This window comes from Alligator mississippiensis, chromosome 12, assembly GCF_030867095.1.
Source record: "Alligator mississippiensis isolate rAllMis1 chromosome 12, rAllMis1, whole genome shotgun sequence".
Taxonomy (NCBI): domain Eukaryota; kingdom Metazoa; phylum Chordata; order Crocodylia; family Alligatoridae; genus Alligator; species Alligator mississippiensis.
In genome coordinates this window covers 51397953-51413125 of record NC_081835.1, presented here as the reverse complement: position 1 = coordinate 51413125, position 15173 = coordinate 51397953, and the positions used below count along the sequence as shown (strand labels likewise).

At 45.3% G+C, this 15173-nt stretch overlaps 1 protein-coding gene across 2 annotated transcripts; it reads left to right on the top strand.

The window, feature by feature from the left end:
* The first annotated feature begins 528 nt into the window (after positions 1–528).
* On the top strand, positions 529–12476 carry LOC102568152 (ficolin-2). Of its 2 annotated transcripts, none has more exons than XM_019475912.2 (10): positions 529–679; positions 904–1017; positions 1332–1385; positions 1828–1863; positions 2524–2559; positions 3301–3336; positions 4434–4561; positions 5527–5656; positions 6459–6593; positions 10660–12476. In XM_019475912.2, the coding sequence occupies exons 1-10, from the start codon at positions 598–600 to the stop codon at positions 10710–10712; spliced, it is 804 nt and encodes a 267-aa protein (XP_019331457.1). In that variant the 5' UTR covers positions 529–597; the 3' UTR covers positions 10713–12476. The 2 variants fall into 2 exon arrangements, with proteins under 2 accessions (XP_019331457.1, XP_006264899.1); XM_006264837.4 differs by lacking the exon at positions 10660–12476 and adding an exon at positions 7122–7486.
* Positions 12477–15173: the final 2697 nt, after the last annotated feature.

Here is a 15173-nt window from a genome sequence, read left to right as displayed (position 1 = left end):
CTCTTCAGCTGAAACACATCTGAAACACACCCTTCTCCTTGTCAAGACTGAGGACTCGAATAGGCTAGAATAAAAATGTGTCTGTGCATCACTGAAAAAACACAGATGACCATTTCTGCTGTTTCTAAATGAAAACGGATACAACTGCAGTGGCCACTGACCCAACATCTGCTTTATGAAATGTGTATTTCTGTGTATTTTGGTCCCCAGCTGTGGGCACCTGACCTCACAATTTTGGAATGAAGCTCCTCACAAATCTCCATCTTGGCATCTTTTGAGTCCCCTGTTCTTCAAAGAGGAACCAGAACAAGGGTGCCCCTGGACACAGGAGGATCTATCTTTTTGAGAATGTTTCAAGGTTTTTGAAAGGTTCTCCAGGCCTCGGTGGAGATATTCTCTGCAGAATGCTGTTAGTTGGGGAAAAAACATAGAATCCAGAGGCAGGCTGAGGGGAAGGAGAGTTCAGAGGTGGAGCCTAATATTGTAATTTCTATTGCCTGGGAAAAGCTCTCAGCTCTGAAATCCCAGAGCAGAGCAGAGCAGAGCAGGGTGGTGAGAAGACGAGTGCAGCTGCCATTGCAGGGATAAGCAAGTGCCATGGGGAAGAGCACGCAGCGAACACTCCTTGCTTTACTCTGCTTCACAGTAGCAAATTGTCTGAATGAGGAGACCTGCCCAGGTAAGAGAGAAACCAGGCCATCCCCTTGAACAATATGTTTATTGCTGGTTACACCTGTTTGTATCTGTACCCTCTGCCCTTTCTAGACACCTGTTATATTTGCCTTCCTGTCCAAGGAAACAGCTCTGCCTGACCTTGCGTATAGATCCTGCTTCTCTCCAAAAAAACCCATCATTTGCAGAATAGACACTGTCATCCTTACAGATACCTTTTTGTGCCTCCAGACTTTGAATTCGTTGGTTATGGCGGTAATGAGATTCTCACTGTTGTCCGAGGATGTCCTGGACTTCCAGGTGGCCCGGGTCCCCAAGGAATGCCTGGAGATAGAGGAATGAGCGGTATGTTTGCCAGTGCTAGAAGACTATCTGCTTTGCATAGATACAACTTAAGCATCAGATCTTAAGAAATAGCCATAGTGTTTCTGATTAAAATCTAGCTGTAGGACCACAGGTTTGGGTATAATTTGAAAGGTCTATATATCCAGGAAGTTATGGCCCAGGACGCTAATTTCCCTTGATGCCACTGACTGCAAGGGGGATGGGGATCTGGTCTGAAAGGCCTGTAAGGGTAGATCTGGAAGCTCAGACCTCTTCTCATTTCTTCTGTGAATGAATATCTCTGAAATATTTCCATTTGTTTTCTGCATTTATAGGAGAAATGGGACCTCCCGGCATCCCTGGGATGATGGGGCCAGAAGGGAATAGAGGTAAAATAAAATAGAAATTAAGTAAAGTTGGTAAGAAGCAAGTGTTATTTTACAATGGGGGTCTCAGTTTTCTGGAATAATTTCCAGAATTTTGGCATGTCATATCTCTATCTCAATTTGAGCTATATAAGAGCCTCCATCTATTTTGGCTACTTGTTCTTTTTTTACTCAGTTTTTGATTAAGGAGCATTTGCTCTGACTGTATGTAGCCTGCAAGAGTAGGCAGTGGTGTCGTGGATACTGGCAGTAATCTATAGCATCACAAGCAGGAGACAGCCAATCTATATTCATATTTGTAACCAAATACAAGCCATTGTTCATAAATATATTCACAGCTCTATCTTGTCAGTCACTCATTCACCTACCACCCTAGCGGACCCCCAGTTCTAAGCTCCCATTAAGATTGCTGCATCTCTGCTCATTCTGTCCATTTTTATGTCAGGAGAGAAGGGGGACACTGGTGAGCATGGTCCAAAAGGTAAGAGACCTCCTTTAATTACTTTTATGGAAGAATGACATCTCTTTTTCTATAGTATTGTTCTTGGAAATAGCACGGTGTTCACTTGTAACAAAGAAAAAGCTTTTGGAAACAGCTCTGCACTGTCTGCACTGTAGTGCCCCTCGAAGATCTATTCGTTTAGTGACTACACGAGAGCTGAGCTGCCTAGGAAATCTGGCTTATAAGAGATGATACATTATACATCCCAGAAAATCCTTCGCTTTGGCTGACCCACATAGTTATGGAGCAAGATATGCCATTAGACAGAGAGTTTCATAAGGTCCTAAGCCAAAGAGGTCCAACATTCAGTGAGTTGGACACTTACCACCACTGGAATTATTTGAAGTTCCAAGCGTTCTGATCCAAAAGAAGAAAAAAACCATAGAGTAGCCCAACATTCCCTCCTCTTTGTGCCAATGCAATGCCATTACAGGCAGAAGGATTGCACTGGATTAAAGGAGAACACCGCTTCTCTCTTCAGTGTCAAGATGTTCAGACTGAAAGACCAAGGGCCTGTCCCATTGGATTATGTAGGAGAGTCAGTTTTACACCAGTCTTCATGTTTAGTGATGGGGGGAGCACTCAGGTGAGAGTGAGCTCTCCAGACTGCAGTGATTTGTTCATGTGTTCATTCTTTAGGAGCCACAGGACAGATTGGTGATCCTGGACTTTTAAGTAAGAATATCTTCATTCTCCTGTATGCCATAGGGAATCATAGGGCTTTATATTAAAAGCGCTTCTTCTTGAAGTCCATCAGAAACCTTCTGACTGCCATATCTTGGCATGGAGTTCTGATTTCATAACACCCCCAGAGCTGACAAGGTGGTGTAAGAACAGGGAGACAACTTGACTACAATAATTCAAGATAGGCACAACAATCATGCTTGAATCTGAATTTGGATCCAGACCTGATCTCTTCAGAGTCTGCAGAGGCTTATATCCATTGGTCTAAAAACATCCATCATTGCTAGGAATTTTGTCTGACGGGTCATTGACTTGAATCAGAGTCAGGGTGGGGAGAGAACAAGCCATCAATGTAAGAGTGTGGCCCAGCTATCTTGCCAAGTGGCTGGGAGGATTAATCAAAGGTACATTATTCAGAACACCTCTTTACGTGGAAGTGCAGGGTGCCATGTGTATTGCCTTGCAGAGAAATCCTCATTCCTAACTGGAACTCCCTTCTCAGTTCTCCTTAGAATTAATACATCTGTGAGAGTCGCTTTTTTTAGTGGGAGTCTGGTGCATGCACCAAAGTAGCTCACTTCTTTAAGTGAACTATGGTTTAATATGAATAAGTATTTTGATCAAGGCAATTAGACAGAACTATTAGACTGCAGGAATGGATAGAAGTGTAAGACACCACAGCACAGTGCATTGTTTCTAATTCATTTTCCTTGCATGTCTTTCTTTGCACAGCCAAGAATGGCCTGGACCAAATGTCATGTAGGAATGGTGAGTGTTTGCTGTAATAGTAGTCCTGTTGGTCTCATTCATGAAACAAAACCATCACACAGCAAGCTAGAGAGACACCAGAAAGTGTACGAATGACCCTCCCGTTCAAAGAACTGCATCGTATAGAACCCAGTTACAGAAAATGATTGCTAGTGATAATGGCACAAGATCCAACTTGCTTTACTCATTGCAATAGTCCACCCAAAGCCATCAGCCATCAACAGGGGCCAGAGTTTTCCTCTGACACTGCAGTTACCAACGGGCAGTGGGATCCCCTCTATAAATGGTCTCAGACACACCTTCAGTGTGGTACCAAAGAATTCACTTTTGCCAAAATCAGTCCTGCTGAGAAGTCTGTGGCTGAAGCTAGACTTTCTCACTGTCTTAACATGTATTTATGCCTTGTGTCACCATGCAAATATAGGCTTTCAATTAACTTAGAAGTGTAAAAATCATAAGGAGATGCTTCTGACTCAGTCTGTTCAGATTTGGCAGTCTAGAGCAGTGGCTCTCAACCCTCTTAGCATCAAAGCATCCCTGCATATAATTTCTCTGAATTTAATGGCATCCTGGGGTGACAGCTGAGATTTACTGAGCTTGAATCTAAATTCAGAAGAGCCATGGAGCCTTGAGGCGAAGAACATCAAGAGCCACTGATCTAGCTGGTGCCAGGGGATGGCAGCAGGAGCAGGACCTCACCCTGCTGCACCCTGCTCTTTATACCACCTCCCCCCACTCCCTGGCTTCAGTCCATTCCCAAGGAGGTAAGGTGGTCCCTGGAGCTGTGGCTACCCCCCTGTGGTGGTACATGCTGGTGACTAGACCCATCTACCTCTCCTCCCCTTCCCCCCCAGCACTGCCCCCCCATCAGCAGCAGTTCCTAGAGGAGCAGCTGGGGATGCTGCTGGTCTGTGGGATGCTGCAGGGAGCAAAGGCCGCCAGATGGAAGCACAGCTCTTGTGCCTGATCTTTGCACAATTAGAGCCTAGGAAAGTGCTTTACTCCACATACACTGGCTGAGTTTCATGGTCCCCAGGTGCTGTGTCACCCCAGTTGGGAAACATTGGTCTAGAGATTTTGTTTCCTCTTCTGCACAGGTGAGAAGAACTGCAAACAGCTACGAGCCAGAGGAAATGTTCTGAGTGGCTGGTACACCATCTATCCCATAGGCTGTACACACATGACTGTGCTATGTGACATGGAGAATGATGGCGGAGGATGGACTGTGAGTGACAGCAAAGTGAAATGAAGCTTACACATATATTCAGAGAGGTGCTTTTCTCACAGTGAATCCTGAATCCAAAATGACCCTGAATTCCAGACAACTCCTCAATAATTAGATTCTTTATAACAAATGTTTACATTATTCCATGTAATTTTCCATGTATGGAATCTAATTATTGGAAGATTTTCTTAAATTTCTCTCTACCGCTGCTGCGGCAGGGAAAGCAGTGGGAGAGGAGTAGGCAATGTATGATGCCTGGGGTTGTGCTCCATGCCCCAGCAGGCTGGAGTTGGGATAGAGTCTGCTGGTGCCAAAACAAGGATACACTGTGGGGGGGAGGGAAGAGGCATCAGGGGGCCCAAAGCTGCAGGGGTGGGGGAGAGAAAAGAGACTACGGCCAGAGCTGGAGCCACAGCAGCTGCCTGCCCTAGCCCCCTACCCCTCCCCACTCCCCCTGCTCCACTGCTTCCTCAAACTCGACTCCAAGATAAGCCTCACCCAACCCACCCCCATTAAGTTAAATGGGAGAAAAATTAGGAAAAGCTGTACAAAAACTATTAGCTACTAAGGGTCTTGTAATTGTGCATAGATTTTTGTTTCTTAAATTTAGTTTAGATGCCCCTCATCCCAAGGTATTTATAGCATTTTCTTTCAACTAAGCACTCTCTCGCTGAGGCAGAAGGTTACCTTGTTTAATTTTCACTCGTGACTACAGTCAAAATCCTATTGGGCTGAACACGGTTTTTGGTTTGATCATTACTTGACCAGAGTAAGACTCTCAAGATGTAGCCAACTGAAGAGGATTTCAGTTTAATTCTCTTTCCTATAAAAGAAATGATGGAAGGAAGGTTGAAATGATGGCATGCTAGCCCTAAATCAACCACTGAAGGACCTTATTCTGGAAGCAACAAGTTAGTCACAGAAGTGAAATGCACATGACCAGCTTCCCTCTTGTTGCACTGCAGGTTTTCCAGAGAAGGACAGATGGTTCCACGGATTTTTTTCAGGGCTGGGCTGCATACAAGAGAGGCTTTGGCAGCAAGCTGACAGAGTTTTGGCTGGGAAATGACAACATTCACCTGCTGACCTCACTTGGTAAAGAAATCACTGATGCTATTTTTTCTAAACACTTCTGCATCCCACCCACCCCCTCCTCTCTAACAGGATTTAGAAACTTTTAGTAGCTCTAACAGTTATTTTTGCCTGTGGCTCTCAAAGCACTTTATAAGAACAATAAGCTAAGGCACAAACACAGGTCTTGGATTGCTGCAGCTCATACAGCAAGTCAGGGGAAGAGCTGAGAGCAAAGCCCAGATCAAACTCCCAGTCCAGTGTCCAGTCCTCTGGACCTGCCAATCACCAGCACTAGTGGTGAAGCGAGTGCTGCAACCTTAGTTGCAGTTCACTGTAGCACAGCTCTGGGAAAGCTGGTGGTAACAACATGGTGTGGCTGGCTCCAGCTGAGGTTAGTTCAACTTAAAGACTGAACAGCAGATACCCAACATATGTGTTTCACCAAAACAGTCCCATTCCCACCATTGGCTAACCCCAATGTGTGCTATGACAGCTTTCATACATACATCCTCTCTGGGTAGTGGGATATTTAGTGGGCATCACAGTACCAGCCAGTCGCCATCACATGGCTGCATAAGACCATGAAATCAGCCATCTCAGTGGGTTCTGATACAGGAGATCAATGGAAACATTTTTCAGGTCCTTTCTGACCAGAAGAAATCAGCAGGTAGCAACACACACAGCTTCTCCACAGGACCCGCACACAGGTGGCAGACTTCCATCCTAGGTCCAGGAGCTTAAACATCACCATAAATAAACCCAGCCCCCCGCAAAGTGTCACCAGAACAGGGATAACATTTCCTGTTGTTCCTGTGTTCAATAGGAAGGAATGAGCTGCGTATTGACCTTGGAGACTTTGACAACAAGAAATATTTTGCCAAGTATGACTCGTTCCACATTTTGGGAGAATCTGACAAGTACAAGCTGATTCTAGGGGACATGGTTGCAGGCAATGCAGGTAGGTACTGCACACATTCAGTAACATTCAGAGCAGAAGAGCAGCATGTCCATCCAACTGAAATGCAGGGCATCCCACAGCAGAAATAACATAAATTTTACTCCACACAAGGCTGGCTCAGTGCAGCAGCAGCAACAAACCCATAAAAATTAAGGGAATGGAGTGGGGGGGGTGGGGGGGATCTTAAGGTAAATCACCCAAAATTAATCTGTGAACTCTCTCTCGAGGGCTTGGACTTCAATTTGTAAACCTATGAGTCTTAAAGTAAGGGGAGCAAGATGAAGCAGCTGGTTGTTTTCCCCATCATATTCCAAATCAAAAACAGCTCTGAGCTCAGCCATGAATACATGGATCTGTCCCCTCTCTCAAGAGAGCCCAGAGTATCATGTCAACCGGTCTCCTTTACTGCAAGGGTAGTGTGGGCCTAGCAATGTGGGAAATGATTAAATTCTTATAATTGACTGACCCAGCATTACAGGGAAAGAAGTGACCAACCTGACTATAAATCCTTTTATGTATTTATTACAGGTGATTCTTTAAGTTACCATAACAACAGTAAGTTTTCAACCCACAATCAGAACAATGATCCAGTTTCATACAAGAACTGTGCTGAGACTTTTCAGGGGGGCTGGTGGTTCAATAACTGCCATTTCTCCCACCTGAATGGGAGGTATTTGCAAGGTTACCAGATTGAAAGTGGCAATGGCGTGGTCTGGAACCAGGGCATCGGGAATGAATATTCCTACAAGTTCTCTGAAATGAAATTTAGGTCTATTTCCTAGCATGAGGCTGTGGCTGTATGCCTCAACCATCAATGTGACATTTTGCAGTGACCCCCCAGCTGCTCTGAAGACTTCTACTGAAATAAAGGTACCTACTGCTGGGAAAATCTTGTTGGAATGGGCTTCTTTGTCTGTAGCAGGCGAAAGAGCTCCATTATCTCTCATCACTACAAAATAGCAACTCAGACTTTGAAAACATTGCAGAACAGTGTTTATGAGTACTCAAGGCCATCAGCTGTTGGCGGTGTCAGTATCTGAGTAATAAGGGGCTGTATAGGAGGCACTGGGCTTTGAGGATGGATATAAGAAAGACAACCTGGTCTTACCCTGGTATTTACAGGCAGAGCAAGATCACCTCAGAGTTCAAGTAAAATACCCTCCTGCACCCTAAAAATCTGGAGCCACTGCTGGTCATCCCAGCTTTCCTCATCTATTCATTTCTAGTACTCTACACATCTTGAATCCTGTAAGCGCTGCTGCGATCCAAGCACCTCACAATACCCATCGGAGGTCAGACAGTGCAAAACAGGCAACCAGGGAGACTCCGTCAGAGGATGTGTGGTAGGCAGGGCCAGGCTGCACTGCACTGCATTGTAGCCTACCACAGAACTAATTACAATGCCTCAGTCATGGACTGTATCCACCATAACCTGGTGCTGTGGGAAATTAGCTTTCCAGCCAAAGCACACCAGCATTTCAGACCTTCCCAAGAATACAAAGCCCAATCCAAAGCCTAACAGAACTCCTAGCAAGGGTCTTCCACCCCACGTCATAGTTGGCCCATTTCTGTCACCTAATCCAAACACATCTGGGCTTCCTACCCTTTCTCTTTAGGTAGGCTCCTGAAGAGAAAGAGTGGCAATCTCTTCCTAGCAAATGCAATGCAAACACACCAAAATGAACTCAACTGATAGTCTTGCTGCCTAGTCTCAGAGAAGCTCTGGCAGGAAGCACTGCTCTGACTCATGTCCCAGGCTCCAGACAGTCTTCTTTCACTTGGAAGAAGATCTGGAAATCTTTTCTTCTTCCTAGACAGTCTACAAATGAGCTGGGCCTTCCTAAGCTCTGCCCACCAAACCTGACACCTGTTGCAGGTGTAGCACGGCAAGGTCAGGTGCACACAGATTCTCATTACCTGCTTCTGGACTCGTGTAGGGCTTGTGCCTCCCGTTCCAAAGTTGGAGAAGTGTCAGCCGTGTCTCAAAAATCTTACACCCTCTCCCGAGAACTGCCTTAGCCACTTCCCCACAGCGTCTTCAGTGCAACAGGGTCTGGTTTTCTACTATAGTAGCAGGAAAAAACACAACCTCCCACATTTTCATTAAAATGAAATTTGTTGATGTGATCATTTTTCTCTCTTTCTCTCTATAACATCCTATTTTCAACAAAAGGGAGGGCCATCTCCAGTGGTGTCCCCCAGGGATCGGTGCTTGGATCCATGCTCCTCAATATATTCATTAATGATTTGGATGAGGTGGTGGAGAGCTCAGTGATTAAGCTCACAGATGATATCAAGCTGTGGGAAAACGTGGGCACATTGGAAGATAGGGCCAGGATCCAGGACAACCTTGACAGACTGGAATCATGGGCGGAAAGTAATCAGATGAAGTTTAACAGGGATAAGTGCAAGGTCCTTCACCTGGGTAGGAAGAACCCTCACCACAACTACACAATGGGTGGTGGTCCACTGGCTGGCACAGCATCTAAACAAGGCCTGGGGGTCACGATGGACCAAAAGATGAATATGAGCCAACAGTGTGATGAGGGTGCCAGGAAGACAAATAGGACTCTGGTATTCATTAGCTGATGTGTGTCCAGTAGATCCATGGAGGTGCTCCTCCCTCTCTGTTTGGTACTGGTGAGGACTCAGCTGGAGTACTGTGTCCAGTTATGGGCACCACACTTCAAGAAGGACATGGATAAGCTTGAGAAGGGCCACCCATATGGCGAAGGGCATGGAGGATAGGCCCTACAAGGAGAGACTCTGGGACCTGGGCCTGTTCAGCCTGAGAAAGAGAAGGCTAAGAGGGGACTCGATAGCCACCTACAGGTACGTCAGAGGTGAACACTAGGATCTAGGGGAGCAATTCTTCAGGCAGGCACCCCAAGGGAAGGCAAGGACCAATGGGTATAAGCTAATAGAGGGTAAATTCAGGCTAGATATAAGAAAGAACTTTTTCTCTGTAAGGGTCACCAGAAACTGGAACATACTGCTGGCAGAAGTGGTGTAATCACCCTCCTTGGAGATGTTCAAGATGAAGCTGGATAGGCACATTGTTGAGCTCATCTGAGCCCAGTAACTTCCTGCCCATGGCAGAGGACCAGGCTTGATGATCTTACAGGTCCCTTCTGGTTCTATGATTCTGTGAAAAACTCCCACTTTTCCATGGGGAAAAAAAAGATAGTGCTAACTGTAGGAGGTCAGTGTCTTCACATACAACAAAACTGAAAATGTGCCCTTTCTCCTACTCTTCTGTTTTGTCTGTTTAAATGTTAAATGGTAAGCTCTTTGGGCAAACGTTTTCTTGTACCATCAGTCAGTCCAGGCTAGAACAGTGCAGATTCATTTGGATATAAGCCTGCCCTCAAAACAGTTCAAGAGCTATATTCTGAGAGGTACTTTGGAAAGAAGAATTCAGATTGGTTCCATGATGATTCTGCTTTTGTCATGTGGCAGAATCAAGAGCTATGGATCTAACATTTGGACATATCATCCCAGACCATTTAAGGAGCTAGAGTTGTGAAATCTGCAACCATAACATCTCAGCGGACACTACTGGAATGTAAAGAATGGGAAAGAGGTGCCAAAATGTTGGAGGTGCAGATTTGGGCTGAATGTTTACCAGCTATAAAAGTCCCACACAGCACTGAAACACTAAGCAAAGAGAGAAGGGACTGAGAAGTGCAGTGGAGCTGCTATTGCAGAATCCAGCACCAGTAATGGGGAGAGCCGCACAGCAAACCATCTTCACTTTACTCTGTCTAATAGCATCATTTTAAGCTTCTGAGGACACCTGCCCAGGTGAGTGAAATTAAGTAGTGTTGAAAGGCATGCACCTATTTTTCCTTTCTGCACACTGTATCAATAACTTAAATTCTTACACTTCACTTATATTACTGAGTCAATGTTTGGGTGCACATAGAGGAAAAGGGCCATTTTAAAATGTCATTTATTTCCTACATCAGAATACCTGCAAGAGGATTCACTTTTTCACAATTGTGTTTTTTTAACCAGAAGCATCCTCCCATCTCTCGTCCACTGGCACCTATTTTTTTCTTTGCAGTATGGAAGCTTCCAGAGAAAGGTGTTTTCTTCTTTTCCCCATGTCAGAGGTAGATGTTGCATGGCCATGGCTCACACCTGCCTGAAGTCTTACTGGAGTAAGCCATCGGGGCACCGGACAATACTGCCACCCCCAATCTCCAATGTTCTTTTCTTTCCTTCCACGTCTGGATCTTCTTTTAACTATTGGGAACTAGATATGCAGGCTGGCGGGGATCCTGGGTGGTTCTCTCAAAGGGTTTTCTTTGTGGGGGTCTGCCTCACCTCACACCCCACTCTTGCCACTTTCTGGATGACATATGTCACTCTGATTTTAGTTGGTGGACCTATGAATCAAGGAGTGATTGATTTTTAAATGGCCTCAGTGGGCCCAAGTGAATGGATTTAAACTCCTAAACATTCATTTGGTCAGCCAGTGCTTAGCTGCCAGCAGCACTGGGGCAATACAAGATCCAGACCCACAAGGCAAAGTCCACAAGGCAAATGATCTTAAATCAATTCCTCCCAGGTTCCTGGGCTAAACCATCTGGGCCAGTCCCTTAAGGACCCAATCAGATAATCAAGTGGATAATCAAAATGAACTTAATGCATCCCCAGTTCCTGGATCAATCAACTCAGCTCAGTCCTCTAAGGATCCAATCAAATAATTAAATAGATTATCAAAACAAATTAAATCAATGCCTCCCAGGTTCCTGAGTTAATCAATTTGGGTCAGTCCCTTTAAGGATGAATCTGCTCATCAAAACAAAATGAAAGCCATTCAACTGGTTTCCTCCAATCCCTTGGTTCCTCAAGATCAGGACCACCAAACACCTTCAAGGAGGGGAGCTCTCCTTCCAGCTGCTTTACCTGGCACCATGGGAGGGTGCTGAGGTGGGGAATATTATAAGGCCACTGTCCCTGTCTACCTGACTGTCCCAGCCATCAGCGGAGGGGTAGGGATTGAGAGTATGGTCGGGGGTAGAAAGGTAAGAATGGTTTATTGACTTAACAAAAACACGACTACACGTAGTATACTAAGACAGATAATGACAGACAATAATAATTCACATCGGCAACTTATCAGCAGTCCCCTCTGATGCCTGATGTACAACAAGTTTCTCTTTCCACAAAGCTCAGCGAAGCCAAGTGTCCCCAATCAGTGCTGTCCAACAGGTACAGGGAAGGACCCTGGTATTCAGTCTTTGGGCTCCTTGAGATCCACAGGCCCGCTGATCCAGGTCAACAACTAATTAATCCCTTTCACAGAGCTGTATCTTCCTTCTGAATGATTTCTGGATGTGTCAGCCCATTTATAAATTTCTGAGCTGTGCTGATAAGTTACAGCCGTTCAGATTCTTTTTACTTCAACTGTCCTTAGACTGACCTATAGCAGTACAAGCCTTGCATTCCTTTGATAAAGTTAATTTTAACTACACCACAGGGCCTTACTACTTCAAGGCTTTGCTAAATTTACTAGGCTTTACTTTATACAAGGCCTTACTACATCTTAAACTTGAATTAGGTTCTTAGCAACAACATATAGCTTAATATCTAAACAAATGACAGAAAAACTCTTGGTTTAATCTTCATAGAGCCTTCAGCAAGCACCTTTATTACACAGATATAATTTTCAGCTGTTACACCTGACACACTTATGTGCACCTTTGGGAAGCCCAGGGAATGCCGCTGTTGCTTACCTTACGTGTTCTACCCTCGCCTGCCACGTCTTAAGGGTTTTGCTTGTGTTACTGGGAGTTGGTCATAAGCTGGATGGCAATCCTACTGAGTCCTTTTCTTGGGGTTTTCTGCATGGGGCTCCTCCTCTCCTGTACCCCACCCCTCCTTGCCACTTCCATGATGAATAAGTGCCTAACTCAATACCTTAAGTGACTGACACCTTCGAACAGACTGGTATTGACTGGTATTACTGAATTTAAGTCTGGATTTAGTTCATTCACTATCAGTTGTAGGTTAAGTCTTCACCAATTCATCAAGCTAACCAAAGTCTGTAAAAAACGAAAAAAAGCAAAAAATAAGTCCAATAAAATCAAACCATCACTCAGCAAGAATTCACACAGTCAATTAGAACTAATTCCTCCCCAGTCCCAACTTCCTATTCACTCAGTCCTTTAGAGTTGCCTAAGGCCATCAATTATCTAACATTCCTCCCCAGGTCTCGGGTCTGCATTCAATCAGCCTTCCCCAAGGTGCTTGGGGTATTCAGTTAGCCTCAATCTCTGCCTGGCCAAATCCCCTTGCTGGCCAGGGCTGGTAGACCCAAGCTAGGAATAAATCCTCCGCATGCCCTCCCAGAACCATCACAGTATGACAAAAGAGAAAATCAGGGAAGAGAGGGCAAAATCAAGGGTACAGTGCCCCTATAAATTCACAGTCCCTCTTGCAGTGTTTGCTCTTGCTCCCCAAATTTGCCAGCCTCCCCTCTGCTGCTCCAATCACTGACACATGCTCTGCCATCTCACATCCTGGGCTCTTCCAGTGGTCCTCAGGCCACCCTCACAGGGGGTTCACCTGTTTTTGTTGCAGCCAGCTAATTGGTGCTGCCAGCTGAGGAAACTTCTGGTGACTTGCAGTTCTGCCAGCCATAGCTTCCCCCACACTGACCCTCTCTGGGGCCATAAATACAGCTCTCTGAGCTCCATCCACCAATCCAGAGGGATCATGAACTACAGAACCATGACAAGATGCTGGGATTGCCTCCTGCTGGGATTGCCTACACACTTGCAGTAAGTATTCCCCTTGCCAGTATCTCAGGCCTTTTGCATGGCCTCAATCTCGTTCTCTCATACAGAGGAGCACAAAAAAAAAAAACAAAAAAAAAACAACAACAGAAAAAAAAGAGACCTTAACAGAAGTAACTGGGGGCAGTGCCCTGAAAACTCACAGGCCAATTCTCAATGGTTCCACTGCTTTAATCTTCACCCAGCCATCCTTGAGTGATCCCCTGGCTCATCATGTCCCTCCAACCACTCTGACCAGAAGATCCACTTTCCTCTCCCACTGCTGGCCACAGGGCATCAGGTGTTGCCTCAGTCTGCCAGCCATGGTTCTCTCCCAGCTGCCCCTCTCCAGAACCAAAAGTACCCCTCTGCATGTTCCTTCCTCCAATCCTCAGGAAACATAAGCTGCAGAAACATAGCAGCATGCTTCTCAATATATCCAAGCTTCCCTCTGCACCTAGGGTGAGTGTCCCTTGTTTGGGTTTCCTGGGGCTCTCCTCTTGCCCTGCTCTTCCCCTTAACACACCAGTATTATATAGTGTGGTGCTTAGGACACTTTCCAGAGAGGTGCAGGATGTGGGTTTGAATACTCGGAGGCACAGGAGGAAATAAACCCAAGTCTCACACAGAACTGTTTTGTGGTAGGAGCCAGTACCACAACCACCTTTGTTAGCTGTAGTCTGAAAGAAAGGAATAACCCTCCTTAAAGAGAGAGACTGGACCCCTCATTATAAGGGAGATATCTGGCTATGAATCCTGAAAGGAGCAAAGTATCCAAGTCCCAGAGACAGGTGGGATTTAAGACACATGCCTCTCCTCAACATTTCTCTTTTGGCTACCTTGCTTTGACATCACCCTTCTCTCCCCACCCGCAGCCTCTTTCTTAATTTGCACCTTGTCTTTTCCCCCAAGAATAGCCTGCTGAGAGACTACTTAAGGTTTTATGCTCTTTGGTTGATGGCTTTGTTTTTCTAAAGCTTGGCATTTTTTGCCACAGATTCACTGTCTTGTACAATGCTGTTCCACAAGGGGACAAAAACATTTTAGACATGTTCAACTTCTTTATTACTTTCTTTTATGCTGAGATAATGTGATACAAGCCATCACAACATGTTAGGAAATGGAGCTGTACCAGGGAAAAGCCTCTCTCAGCATCTGCTCCATATGGCTGATCATTTCTGGAAGTAAATAAAGCATTGTATTGCAAACAAATGGGTTGCACTTCTTGGATTTCTAAATATGTTTCTTAGGAAAATGCAAATACAGGTCTTGGCAGTCCAGGTAACAAAGACAGGAGAAGAGGTAAAAACCTGGGCCCCAGTGAAGTCAATGAAAGTTTCAAAGTTCATTCCAGTAGCACCAGGATCTTACAGAAATTATCATTTTCTAAGTGAATGAAGCAATTTACTGCATACAAAATAATAACCTTGGTCTCCAGAATTTTCAGAACACAATTCCTGTATGCATGTGATTGGCTTGTTCAGAGTTCTTCATCTAATTACCACGCCCCAGAAGACTCATCACATGTATCAGCCTCCCTGTGCTGAAAAATGGTGGTGGGGGTGCTTTAACTAAAGCTCTTTCAACAAGCTGTAGTTAAAGCGCCCCCATTGCCATTTTTTAGTGCAGGGACACTGATGCACATGATGCTCCGGGAGCTTTAATTAGAGTGGCTCTCAGAGCCACTCTAACTAAAGCACCACCCCCACCACACTCATGGAGTATGTGTATAAACACCCTCGGTTTTGTCACTCACCTTGCTGGGTAGCTCATACTCCCCACATGGACTTTAGCA